Genomic DNA, 14868 nt, shown 5'->3' on the forward strand with positions numbered 1-14868 from the left:
CGGGATACACAATTTTCTCAAAAAACCTGTGCTCCACTGAAGGATCACCTGGTGTAAGGGTATATAAATATGCATACATATGTGTAAAGGGTAAGGAATACTCATGAAGACAGACATTGCAGAAAGTTACAGACTTAAGATTTTAGTATATGGAAGGCTATATGAATTTAATCATATGGGAACAGGGAATTTTTTCCTTTTTCTTATTTTTATGATTGGAATGAACCTTTTTTGTCATTTTTAAAACCTATCAGATGTACAGTATGTCCTCACGGGAGTAATAGAGCCCATGCTTTGAGGTTTTGCAGGGTTATTTTGACCTTGATCGCTGTTAAAGTATACCTTCCCTGGGAATCTCACAACGAGGCCCACAAACATGAAAACTGGAGAACTGCTTGTATTATACCTGTTCCCATGTGTGAATGGAAGCTGCCTATAAGCCCACACTTTGAATTCCTCTGTCCCCACAAACCTGTCCCACATTTGAATCCCTTATTCACAGCCGCACTTCCTGATCATCTCTTTCGCTCAGTTCTGGACAAAACAACACCTGTGTTCACCTCCCTCTTGGGAAAGAAGTCCTAGGGTGGAGTACCTTGAAGTGGGCCCAAGTCCACCTCCTCACGCTGAAACCAGTCTCTCTCATCCCTTATCATCAACATTGTGCCCTTTTCCTTCCGGGATGCAGGGGTGTGTGGTAACCTCTAAGGTGCATTTTAAGTAGCCATACAAATGAATTATACTACTGTTGATTACTTTTGCTCTTAAAATGATTTACTGTTGAAATTGGCCTGGAACCACCAGGGCCGCTGGATCCCTCAGGCGGTGTTTCCTGAAACATATCACAGAAAAACATGTTCCCGCTCCCCCACGTTGCTTGTTTCAGCTTCCTGCTAAATGTGGTGTTGCAGACCCTGGCGCCCTGATCAGTGTCCCCTGCAGGGGAGGGCCGAGGCGGGGGCTTGTAACCCAGACCCAAGCACATGTGCAGGAGCCCGGGCACATGATCATGATCATGATCATGAGAATAACATCAGAAAAATCCCAGTTGAGGGGCATTCTACAAAATTCCTGGCCAATACTCTTCAGAACTGTCAAAGTCATTAAAAAACAAAGGAAGTTTAAGAAACTTTCTAACCCAAGAGGAGCCTAAGGAGATATGATAACTAAATGTGATGTGGTATCTGGAAACAGAAAAAGCACATTACGTGTAAACTAAGGAAATCTGAACAAAATATGGACTTTAGTTAATTAAAAATAATAAGCTTAGTTTTTTAAAAACTAAGGATAAGTGTTATATTAAAATTTTTTTTTTCAATGTTTATTTATTTTTGGGACAGAGAGAGACAGAGCATGAACGGGGGAGGGGCAGAGAGAGAGGGAGACACAGAATCGGAAACAGGCTCCAGGCTCCGAGCCACCAGCCCAGAGCCCGACGCAGGGCTCGAACTCACGGACCGCGAGATCGTGACCTGGCTGAAGTCGGACGCTTAACCGACTGCGCCACCCAGGCGCCCCGGATAAGTGTTATATTAGAGCCTTGGTATTATCTCCCATTAGCAAGCACAATCTGGGTGGATATGTTTAGATCATTAATGGCTTTTAAAAAGAAAAAGGTTCTTAGCAATGAAACTGACATTTTTTCCTCTAGGCAAGTATGTATAACTCAGAGCGTTCATTAAGCAGTTTTTACACAATAGTTATTATGTATGAGATACCGTACTTATTAACAATAGAGATAATAAAAAGATGACCCTTGCTTTTGAGGAGCCCACATTGCCATATGTTCACAACTAGGTAACATTAATCTGCTGAAAATGAGTTGAAAATGTAACTATAACATTTACATTGTAGCCCAGGGAAGTAATAATTTTATTCAACTTGGAATACCTAAATGCAATATCATTTTGTATGGCAAAAGTTAAGGATAATTTGGGAGTAATGTCAGCAAGATGGTGGAATAGGAAGCACTAGGACCTCATTCTGCCGTGGAGACACTGACTTAAGAGCAATATATAGACCATATTGCCTTTGTGAGAATTCCAGAAACAATTTAAGTGGTTGTAGTCACCCAGGCATACACAAAGCCAAGAAGAGCTGCGTTGAAGCCGGTAAAAAGGTTCATTGCATTTGCTCGGCTTCACCCTGGCACAACAGGGTGTGATCAGGACAAAACTCCCAAGTCTTAGCTTCTCCCTTGGGGGAAAAAAGAAGAGTGGAACCTGCATCTAGTGTTCTGGTTTTGCAAGGGCTGCTTGAGAGACTGGTTTCTATCTCTCTTGACTTGGGGTGCTGAAGGAAGCAGTAGTGTACTTTAGATGCGAGATTAGAGGCTGCCAAGAACAAGGCAAACTCTATGATTTGTTATAGCAACAGAGAGACTGCAGTACTGCATAAAGAAACCAGGGTGAGCAAGATATTAGGTTTTTGAGAACAGGGGCAAACCTCTTTCACTTGGAAATTATACACATAATCCCAGAGAAGATACATCCCCAGGAAAGATTTGAGAATTGCTAGCCTGTCTGGAGAGGGTCTTTCCTTATAAAAAGTCAGTCTGTAAAGACTGGGAGAAGTGGCTGTTTTTCCAAATATTCAGATCTCAACAAATGATCACAAGGCATAAAAAGAAACAAGGAAAAATTGGCCTCTTAAAGGAACAAAATTAATCTCCAAAAACTAATCCTAAAGAAATAGAGACCTATGAATTATCTGATAAAGAATTCAAAGTAACTCTAAAAGATAGCTAAAAGAGGACACAGACAAGTGAATAAAATCAGGAAAACAGTGCATGAACAAAATGAATATATCAACAAAGAGCTGTAAACTATAAAAAACAAAAAAAATTCTAGAGATGAAGAATAAAATGACTGAATTGAAAAATGTGCAAGGGTTCAACAGCAAACTTGATCAAGTGAAAGAATTGGTACATTTGAAGATGGGTCATTTGAAATTTGAGTCAAAGGGGCAAAAAGAAAAAGAATGAAGAAAAGTGAAGAAAGCTTAAGGGATTTATGGTACACCATCAAACAGATCAATATATGTATTATACAAGTCCCAGAAGGGAGCAGTGAGCTTATTTGGAATAATCATGGCTGAACACTTCCCAAATTTGAGGAAGGAGATGGAATACAAATTGAAGACACTTAATGAACTCCAACTAGAGTAATTCCAGAGATCCACACCAAGACACATAATCACACTGTAAAGACCATAAAGGCAGAATCTTGAAAAAGGCAAGAGAAAAGTGACTTCTCAAGGAGCTCTTAATAAGCTTATCAGCAGAATTCTCAGCAACCTTGTAGGCCAGAGGGAGTTGGATGATATATTCAATTTATTGAAAGAAATACAACTGCCAACCAAGAATACTATATTCATCAAGACTGTGCTTCAGAAATGAAGGTGAAATTAAGACTTTCCTGGAAAAACAGCAACTGAGGGAATTAATCACTACTAGACTTATTCTACAAAAAATGCTAAAGGGAGTCATTTAAACTGAAGCAAAAGGATTTTAAACAGCAATTAATCATATGAAAGTAAAAAGTACTCTGGTAAAGGGAAACATAAAAAGAAATATAGAATCCTGTAGTATTTTGTTGGTTCATAAATCATCAAACAATTTTTTTAATGTTTATTTTTGAGAGAGAGAGCAAGAGCATGAGCAGGGGAGGGGCAGAGAGAGAGGGAGACACAGAATCCGAAGCAGGTTCCAGACTGTGAGCAGTCAGCACAGAGCCTGTGTGCGGCTCAAACTCATGGACCATGAGATTATGACCTGGGCCGAAGTTGGACATTTAACTGACTCAGCTACCCAGGCACCCCAATCATTTTTAATTCTAGTATGAAATTGGAAAGACAGAGCATAAGAAATAACTATAAATCTATGTTAATGGATATACAATATAAATAGATATAATTTGTGATATGAGTAAAATAAAGTGGGAGGTTGGAAATGTAAAGGAATAAAGTTTTTGTATGCAGTTGAAGTTTTTATTTAAGTTAGATTATTATAATTAGAAGCTTTATTTAATTCCCACAGTAACCACATGAGATGTGCAAAAGGAAATGAGAAAGGAATCAAAACATGTCACAAAAAAAAAAAATCAACAAAACACAAAAGAAGGCAGTAAGAGAGGAAAAGAAGGACAAAATACTGCAAGAATTTATAGACAACAGTTAACAAAATGGCAGCAGAAGTTTTTTTTTCTGTCAGTGATTACTTCAAATGTAAATGGTTAAACTCCTTAATCAAAAGACTTAGATTGGCTCAGTGGATTAAAACAAAACAAAAACAAGGTCCAACTGTATACTGTCTACAAGAGACTTCAGATCTAAAGACACATATGCACTAAAAGGATGGAAAAAGATATTCCATGTAAATAGTAACCAAAAGAGCAAGAAGACATAAATTTATCAAACAAAATAGGCTTTAAATCAAAAAGTGTCATAAGAGATGAAGAAGGACATTATATAATGATAAAAGGGTCAGTTCACCTAACATTAGAGCTCCCAAATGTATGAAGCAAACATTGTTGAAGGGACACAATAATAATAGGAGACTTCAGTACTCCACTTTGAGTAATGGATAGGAAAACCAGCCAGAAGGTCAATATATGAAACAGAGGACTTGGACAACACCAATTGAACAGACATATAGAGAATACTTCATCCAATAATAGCAGAATACACATTCTTCTCAAGCACACATAGATTATTCTCCAGGACAGACTATATGTAGGCCACAATAAGTCTTAACAAATTTAAAAAGATTGAAATCATGCTAAGTGTCTTTTCAGAACACAATGGAATGAAACTAGAAATCAACAGCAGAAGAAAAACTGGAAAATCCACAAATACATGAAAATTAAACAGTATACTGTTAGTTAGCCAATGGGTGAAGGGAAAAATCACAAGAGTGATTAGAAATATCTTGAGAAAATGAAAGTGAAAATGCAGCATACCAAAATATATGGGATATAGTAAAAACAGTACAAAGAAGGACATTTATGGTGGTAAACACATTAAACAAGAAGGAAGATCTCAAGTCAACAACCTAACTTTACACCTCAAGGAACTAGAAGACTGAACTAAATCAAAAGTTAGCAGAAAAAAAGGAAAACAATAAAGATTAGAATAGTAATAAATAAATAAATAAATAAATACATATATAAATAAATAGAAAATAGAAAATTTCAAAGAAACTAAAATCTTTTGAAAAGATTTAAAAAATTGACAAACTCTTAGCTAGATTAACTAGGAAAAAAAGATTCAAATAAACAAACTCAGAAGTGTAAAGGAGACATTATGACATGCTACAGAAATAAATGTATTACAGGAGACTACTATGAACAAGTATACTCCAACAACTAGATAACATAGAGTAAGTGGATAAGTTCCTAAAAACAGACAAAATACCAACTGAATCATAAATTCTGTACATACCTATAACTAGTAAGAAGACTGAAACAGTAACTTCCTAACTAGAAAAGCCCAGGATCAGATGGCTTCACTGGAAAATACTACCAAACATTTATAGAAGTAACAGCAATTCTACTCAAAACTTTCCAAAAAATTAAAGAGGAAAGAACACTTCCAGACTTATATGAGGCCAGCATTGCCTGATACCAAAGCCAGACAAAGTTAACTACAAGAAAAGTAAAGACCAGTATATCTGGTTTCTGCAGATGCAGAAATTCTCATCAGAATGTTAGCAGCCTAGATTCAGCAGGACCAAGTGGGATTTATTCCTGGGATGCAAGAATTGGGTCAACATATGAAAACAAAGAATGTGATACACCACATTAAAAGAATGAAGGACAAAACCCACATGATCATCTCAATTGTTGCAGAAAAATGCATTTGACCAAATTCAACACCCTTTAATGATAAAAGCATTCAACAAACTAACAATAAATAGAAGGAAACTACCTCATGATAATAAAAACTATATATGACAAACCGCAAAACATTGCTGAAAGATATTGAGGTGACTGCTTCAAATACACAGACATCAATGCAAAAGCCATCAGAAATAGGAAAAAAAACAAGCATGACATTATCAGGAACACAATAATTTTCTAATAACTGACACAAAAGAAGTGGAAATCCACAAGTTACCTGAAAATTCTAAATAATTATTTGAAGGAAGCTCAGCATGATTCAAGAGAACAATAAACAAACTCAGGAAAACAATGTATGAACAAAATGAGAAATCATAAGATGAATACATTTTGGAGCTTAAGCATATAAGTGAATGAAATGAAAAATTCAGTAGAGAGCTTCAACAACAGGCCCAATCAGGTAGAAGAAGGAATCTATGAATGTGAAGACAGGTCTCTTGATATTATCCAATCAGTGGGAAAAAAGAAATTAAATTGAAAAAGAGCAAAGAAAGTGTATGTGAATTATGGGACAACGTCAGTTGAAACAATATTCACATTATGGGAGTCCCAGAAGGAGAAAGGAGAGCAAAAGACAGGGAAAACTTATTTGAAGAAATAATGGCTAAAAACTTTCCAAAACTAGGGAGAGATGCAGTCATCCAGGAACATGAAGCTCAAGTGTCCCCAAAATGATTTAATCCAAAGAGATCACATTGTAGTCAAGCTCTCAAAAAAATCAAAGAATTCTAAAAGCAGCAAGAGAAGAAAGACTCACCACATACAAGGGAATCCTGATACAGCTGTCAGCAGACTTCTCAGCAGAAGGCCTGACAGGCCTTCCACGTGCGCAAAGAAAAACACAATCAACCAAGAATACTTCAGAACTGTCAATCACAAACTTTAGAAATGAAGGAGAGATAACGTCTTTCCCAAGCAAATAAAAGCTGGGGTAATTTATCATCATTAGATCTGCCTTATAAGAAATGCTAAAGGGAGTTCTTCAAGCTGAAAGGATGTGAATTAGTAACACGAAAATATATGGAAGTATAAAATTCACTGTTAAAGGTAAATATATAAATATATAGTTAATTTTCTGAATATTGCAATAGTGAACTCTAGCACATAGGTTAAAAGACAAAAGTGTTACCTATCAATGATGTAAATGACTTACATTCTCCACTAAAAGACATAGGGTGGCTCAATGAATTACAAAAATAAATAAATAAATAAATAAAAATCCAAGTATATGGTGCCTATAAGAACACTCATAGACCAAAACTAAAAGGATGGAAAAATATTCTATGCAAATAGAAACGAAAAGAAGCTGGAGTAGCTATACTGATATTAGACAAAATAGACTTTAAGTGAAAAGCTGCAGCAAGAGATAAAGAAGATAAAGGGATCAATTCACTGAGAGGTTGTAACAATAGTAAATTTTTAGGCATCCAATAGGGGCACCTGGGTGGCTCAGTTGGTTGAGCTTCAGATGTCGGGTCAGGTCATGATCTTGCACTTGACGAGTTTGACCCCTGTGTCAGGCTCTGTGCTCACAGCTCAGAGCCTGGAGCCTGCTTCCTACTCTGTGTCTCCCTCTTTCTCTGCCCCTCCCCAGCTCATGCTGTGTCTTTCTCTGTCTCAAAAATAAACATAAACATTAAGAAATATATATATATGTATATATATATATATATGTGTATATATATATATATATATATATATATATACATATATATATATATATATATATATATATATATATATATAGACATCCAGTATTGGAACACCTAGATACATTAAATAGTTTATAGATCTGAAGACAAAAGTAGATAGCAATGCAATAATAGAGGATTTCAATAACCTGCTTTCAACAATGGATAAATCATCCACATAGAAATATAATATGGAAATAATGGATTTGAATTACACTTAGACCAAATGGACCCAATAGACATGTACAGAATACAGAGCATTTCAACCACCAACAACAGAATATACATTCTTCTCAAGAATGGAACGTGGAACATTCTTCAGGATAGATCATATGTTAGGCCACAAACAACTCTTAACAAATTTAATAAGAGTGAAATCTTATCAAGTATTTGACCACATGATATGGTATAAAAGTGAATAATAGGAAAGCTGGAAAATTCATAAATATGTAAACCGCACACTTCTGAAAAAACAGTGGATCAAAAGAAGAAATCGAAAGGGAAATTAAAAAAAAATCTTGAGATGAATGAAAATGGAAACAAACATACCAAAAATTATTGCATCTAGCAAAAACATTTCTAAGAGGAAGATTTATAGCGGTAAATACTTATATTAAGAAAAGAGAAAGATCTCAAACAACCTAATTTTACATTTCAAGGAAGTAGAAAATGAACAAAGCAGAAGAAAATAATAAAGATTAGAGCAGAAATAAATGAAATAGAGACTAGAAAGATGATGGAAAAGATAAATGAAACTGAGTTGGTTTTTTGAATAGAAATAAATAATTGACAAACCTTTAGCTGCACTTACCAGGAAAAAAAAAGATGACTGGAATAAGGGAGTAATATAACTGATACCGCAGAAATACAAAGGATCATAAGAGACTACTATGAACAATTTTATGCCAAAAAATTAGGTAACTTAGAAGAAATGGATAGATGCATAGAAATGTAATTTACCAAGATTTAATCATGAAGTAATAGAAAAATGGAACAGACCAACAATGAGGAAGGGATTAGATGATGATGATGACAATAATAAATAATAATAAATCCCAACATATAAATGTCCAGGATGAGATGGCTTCACAGGTGAATTCTACCAAACATGTAAAGAATTGTTACCAATCCTTCTCAAACTCTTACAGAAAATTGAAGAGGAAAGAACACTTTCGAACTCATTTTACAAGGCCAGCGTTACCAAAATACCATGATCCAAGACAAGAACATTAAGAGAAAAGAAAATTACAGCTCAATATCCATAATGGACATAGATGCAGAATCTTCACCAAAATACTAGTGCCAAATTCTAGAACACATTAACAGGATCATACACGAGGATTTAATGATGTTCCTCCCTGGGATGCAAGCATCATTCAGGGTATGTAAATCATTAACATAATGAAGGATAAATATATCATCATCTCCATAGGTGCAGAAAAAGCATTTGGCAATTCTTTTATGATAAAAAAAAATCTGAACAAATTAGGTTTAGATGGGATGTTTCTCAGTATAATAAAATATTGAAAAGCCCACAGCTAACCTCATACTTCGTGGTGAAACACTGAAAGCTTTTCCTCCGAGATCAGGAACAAGACAAGGATGCCCACTCTTACCACTGTGTTCTGTTTAATGTAGTACTGGAAGTCATAGAGCAAGTAGGCAAGAAAGAGAAATAAAAGGCATCCAAATCAGAAAGAAAAAGTAAAATTGTCTCTGCAGATGACATGCTCTTATATGCAGAATACCCTAAAGACTCCACCAAAAAACTGTTCGAACTAATAAGCAAGTAAAGTTGCAGATACAAAATTAGCATGCAGAAATCATTTGTGTTTCTATATACTAACAAATTATCTGAAAGAGAAATAAGAAAGCAATCCCATTTGTAGTACCATTAAAAACAATAAAATACTTAGGAATAAATTTAACCAAGGAGGTGAAAGACATGTACACTGAAAACTGTAAGACATTGATGAAAGGGATTAATGAAGATCCAGCAATTGCACTAATAGATATTTACCCCAAGAATACAAAAATACGAATTCAAAGGGATACATGTACCCCAAATGTTTATAGCAGCAGCATCTACAATACCCAAATTATGGAAATGACCCAAAGGTTCTTTGATGAATGGATAAAGAAAATGTGGTATATTTATATACAGTGGAATATTACTCAGCCATAAAAAAGAATGAAATCTTGCAAAAAAGGACGTGGATGGAGCTAGAGAGGTTTATGCTAAGTGAAATAAGTCAGTCAGAAAAAGACAAATACCATATAATTCCATTCATATGTGGAATTTAAGAAACAAAACAAATGATCATAGGGGAAAAAAAGAGAAAGAGAGGTAAACCAAACACACACTTTTAGCTATAGAGAACAAACACATGGTTACCAGAGGAGAAGTGGGGGGGGGGGTGGGAATGGGTTAAATAGGTATTGAGGATTAAGGAGTGTACTTGTAATTGAGCACCATGTGTTATATGTTAAGTGTTGAATTACTAAATTGTACACCTGAAACATACAGTATAATGAAACTAACAATACACTGTATGTTAACTAACTGAAATTTAAATAAAAAATTTTTAAAAACAGATTGAAGAAGACACAACTAATTGGAAAGGTACCTCATGTTCTTGGATTGGAAGGATAGATATTTTTAAAGTTCATACTTTGTAAAGCAATTTATAGATCCAGTGCAATCCCTAGCAAAATTCCAATGGCATTATTTTTACAGAAATAGTAAAACCATTTTGAAATTTGTGTGGAACCATAAGAGACCCTCAATACCAAAAACAATCTTGAGAATGAAGAATAAATCTGGAAGCATCACACTTCCTAAATTACAATTTATGATACAAAGGTATAGGAATCAAAACAGTGTGGCACTGGCATAAAATCAGGCACATAGACCAGTGGAACAGTATAGAGAGCTCAAACATAAACCCATGCATACGTGGTTAACTAATATTTGACAAGGGCACCAAGAACATACAGTGGGAAAATGGTAGTCTCTTCAATCAGTGGTGTTAGGAAAACTGGATATGCACATGTAAAAGAATGAAACTGGACTCCTGTCTTACATCAGTCACAGAAATTGTCTTGAAATGTATCAGAGACATATGAAATCATAAGAAAAAGAGACTTATCTGACACTGTAAAACTCCTAAAAGAAAACATAGGGGGAAAATCCTTGACTTTGTTTTTAGCAGTGTTAGCTTGGATAAGACACCAACTTCACAGGCAAAGAAAGCTAAAATAAACATAAACACATCAAACTAAAGAGCTTCTACACAGTAAAGGAAATATTCAGTAAACTGAAATGGCAACCTATAGAATGGGAAAAAATATTTGCAAACTATATATGTCATAAGGGGTTAATATCTAAAATATAAAGAACTCACACAGCTAATAGGGGAAAAGCAAACAATCCAATTAGAAAATTGGCAGAGGAATTTAAGAGACACATTTCCAAAGAAGATATACAAACAGGTATGTCAACAGATGTATGAAGAGGAGTTCACGGTCACTAATCATCAGGCATACCAAAACCACAATGAGATATCACCTCACACCTATTATGGTAGCTATTTTCAAACAATGAGGTAACAAATGTTGATAAGGATGTGGGGAAAAAGGAACTCTGATGTACTCTTGGTTGGAATGTAAACTGGCATATCCAAAATGGAAAACAGTATGACGGGTCTTCAAAAAATTAAAAACAGAACTGTCAGATGATCCAGAAACCTACTCCTGGGTATATATCTGAAGGAATTGAAATCAGTGCATTGAAGGGATAACTGCACACCCATGTTCATTGTAGCATTATTCACAATAACCAAGACATGGAAGCAACCCAAATGCCCATCAACAGATGAATGTTAAAAAAAAAAAAAAAAGGTGTGATACATATATAAACTGGAATATTATTCAGCAGTGGGAAAGGAGGATATCCTGCCATTTGCAGCAACACAGATAAACCTTGAGCACATTATGCTAAGTGCGATAAGTCAGAGAAAGACAAGTACTATATGATTATCACTAATTTGTGGAATCTAGAAAGTCAAACCTATAAAAAAAAATAGCCAGTGAAATGGTGATTACCACCAGGGAATAGGATGTGTGAGGGGTAAGATTCATAATGTTTAAGGGCACAAACTTGTAACAAGTAGTAAATAAGCCAGAGAGATATAAAAATAAATAAATAAAAATAAAAGGGAAATACTGAACAAAACATATTTGAACAAAAGAGCTTTCTTGTACTTTAAGTTTTTCCTGAGTTTTGTTTTGTTTTGTGTACCTAGAGAGGTTGGTAATATGGAAGGAATATATATTAAAAAAAAAAAATAGTCATGTGGGATTAGTTGAAAATAAAGAACTACTGAAGAAGGGGAACCAGTTCTGGTATTTTATGAATCTTCTAACCTAGATAAGAAAAAGCCACCAGAGCAAAAAATTTTAACAGCTTTCTTTTATAATCCAAAATTTTAGTTATGAATATTATCTATCCACCCTCCAACCTGGGTAATTTGAAAAAGTCACTTGGTTCTTCCAGTTTTTGAAATAAAGAGTCTAATTTTAGCTTCTCTTTAGTCCTCAAAATTCCTTTTCTTCTCCTTGTTTCTTAGATTTTTATGCTGCACTGCCCCATTCTGGCTAGAAGAGAAGTTAGCACTCAGCTCAGATACTTCCCAGATCTCATCTTGCCTTTGGGGCAGGTAGATATCATGTTGCTTTCTTAGACTTTCATTTCTGTTGTAAGTTGAGAACTGACATCACCTCCAGGTGGGGTGTGTAAGGGTATAGTGGTACCCCAGGTGGTTCTGCAGTCGCTGTGTCCTTCTGTGCTGGTAGAAGACAGACCTAGACTCTGGGATGCACATCTATACATGACTGATGATGACTGCCTTTTTTACTCCCATTTTTGTCATGACAGGAAAGGTCTTGCATGAGGAGCATGTTGAACTCTTGATGGAGGAGTTTGCATTCCTGAAAAAAGAAGTGGTGGGAAAAGACCTGCTAAAAGGGTCTCTCCTCTTTACAGGTCAGTTTGAGGTGGGATCACAGGTCATGTGTAACTGGTGAGGCCAGAAAGTTAACTAGGTTCTTTCCTAGTTCTCTAGGATGTAATTTGGATTCATTTTTTCTAAAGACTGTCTGACTGAAGGCCAATTTAATATAATCTTCCCATGCTTCCACAAACAATAAAAATAGCCTTTTTTTTTTTTTTCTTTCCTCAAATGAGATTTAAGTGCTCGGTGGACCTTAGGTAAAAGTATGTTAGAAATCTTAAGCTTACAAATGCTTCTGTCCCAACCTTTTAGATAGAATTTTCCTCATTAAATCTTAACAAATTGGAGACTATTTTTCCACAGGAGGTTGAACATGGACTCAGGTTCTTGGAGAGGAGAATATTTTTGTTCTCTTTGCAGAGTAAACAATATTCATAGCCCCTTTCTTCCTCCAACACGTTACAAGGACATGGGCAGCCCCCAGAATATTTGGTCTATGCTATATTTGATTATTTGCTCTATGTTGGTCATTATTTGAGGAGCTCCATTAGCAATAGGATATGAGCATCCTGGAGCCTCCTGCTCTTTGGATGGCCTTCTTATCTGGCTATATCCTAGAGTATTTGGAACCTTTCCTGAGGGCTTTCCTTATAGAAGCAAAACCCTGACATGGTCAGGCATTGCTAAGTGGTAAAACCATTTATCTCCTCATGAATTTTCAGAAAATAACAGTGAAACCTCTTTTTAAAATCCACCTTCATCTTTTAAAATAATGATAGAGTTGTAACAATAACCATGAACCTGTACAAGGAACTGTGCCACGTATGTGACATGTATTAATTAGTTCATGTTAATTCATATATGATAATCCTATAAAGTATTTATACCCCCATTATACACACAGAGAAAAGGAAGCTCAGAGAGGTGAATAGCTTCACAAAGTTGTCAAAAACAGCTTTGTGGCAGAGCCAGATTGGAGCTCAGGCCTCTGACTTCATGGCTCAAACATTTGATGGCTGCTCTGTCCTCTCCAAAAAGCCCAAGAGCAGACAGTAACCAGCTGAGAGGGAGAAACCTTTCTTTTGTAACTTTGATATTTAGGTCCTAGTGACTTCAAACCATGTTGTCTATGAAACTTATAAATTTTTTTGCTTTTATTTATAGCTTGTTCTCTTTTTTTAAAAAAAAAATTTTTTTTATAACATTTATTTATTTTTGAGACAGAGAGAGACAGAGCATGAATGGGGGAGGGGCAGAGAGAGGGAGACACAGAATCGGAAGCAGGCTCCAGGCTCTGAGCTGTCAGCCCAGAGCCCGACGCGGGGCTCGAACTCACGGACCGTGAGATCGTGACCTGAGCTGAAGTCGGACGCTCAACCGACTGAGCCACCCAGGCGCCCCTGTTCTCTTTTTTAAAACATAGTCATAATATGAATTCTTTTCAAGTCAGTATCAAATTTGTAAGGAATTAGTTTAAACAACGTAACAGGTTATGTAGCCTTTTAAGTTTGGGTTATGTTTAAAATTGGGGCTGGAGAGAGTCGGGAGCAATATCTTAACCACACATATTTCTCACACAGATATTTTTTTTAATGTACTTTTGTGTAGGAGATTATGAAGACTAAGGAAGCACTTAACACTGTATCAGTTTTTTTTTATATTCAACGTTTTTATTTATTTTTGGGACAGAGAGAGACAGAGCATGAACGGGGGAGGGGCAGAGAGAGAGGGAGACACAGAATCGGAAACAGGCTCCAGGCTCTGAGCCATCAGCCCAGAGCCCGACGCGGGGCTCGAACTCCCGGACCGCGAGATCGTGACCTGGCTGAAGTCGGATGCCTAACTGACTGCGCCACCCAGGCGCCCCAGTTTTTTTTTATATTGACATAGTTTATAGGTATTGCTGTTTTCTTCATAGCTATCATGGTGCCTTCACCCTATTGTCATTTACCCTATTGTTAGTTATATGGTATTTATAGGAATATAGGCTTGGGGGCCTAAAATACCTTGATTCTTTTTCTTTTATAAGACTTCTTTAAATCACTAACTGAAGAGGGTATGTATGTATGTGTGTGTATGTTTACTATATGTAAACCACATGTGCATAGTAGAAGCCTGAAATATTTTTATTATCCTATGGGCTAGGTGGACTGCTGTTTCCAATAAAATGTTTTATTTTCCTAAGAAAATTGAATCAAGTAAACAAGAAAAAAGAGAAATGCTTTTATGAAGTTTTCATTCAGGCACCTAAATATTAGTAGTCATCTT

General features: G+C 35.8%; 2 protein-coding genes and 1 long non-coding RNA gene across 6 annotated transcripts in view; 2 read left to right on the plus strand and 1 right to left on the minus strand.

The window, feature by feature from the left end:
* Positions 1–14868, plus strand: part of LOC147583361 (uncharacterized) — a 476502-nt gene that overhangs the window by 429388 nt on the left and 32246 nt on the right. The gene's annotated exons all lie outside the window — the stretch shown is intronic.
* LOC147583363 (uncharacterized) overlaps positions 1–14868 on the minus strand; it is a 230523-nt gene that overhangs the window by 123241 nt on the left and 92414 nt on the right. The gene's annotated exons all lie outside the window — the stretch shown is intronic.
* The window catches only part of LOC147583364 (biliverdin reductase A-like), a 135785-nt gene that overhangs the window by 114563 nt on the left and 6354 nt on the right, over positions 1–14868 (plus strand). Inside the window, exon 2 of the mRNA XM_086697056.1 lies at positions 12525–12632. Coding sequence (XP_086553182.1) covers positions 12525–12632 — 108 coding nt within the window. The remainder of the gene's footprint in view (positions 1–12524; positions 12633–14868) is intronic.

Source organism: Puma concolor, chromosome A2 (genome assembly GCF_028749965.1).
Source record: "Puma concolor isolate L17-30 chromosome A2, mPumCon1.1.hap2, whole genome shotgun sequence".
Taxonomy (NCBI): Eukaryota; Metazoa; Chordata; class Mammalia; order Carnivora; family Felidae; genus Puma; species Puma concolor.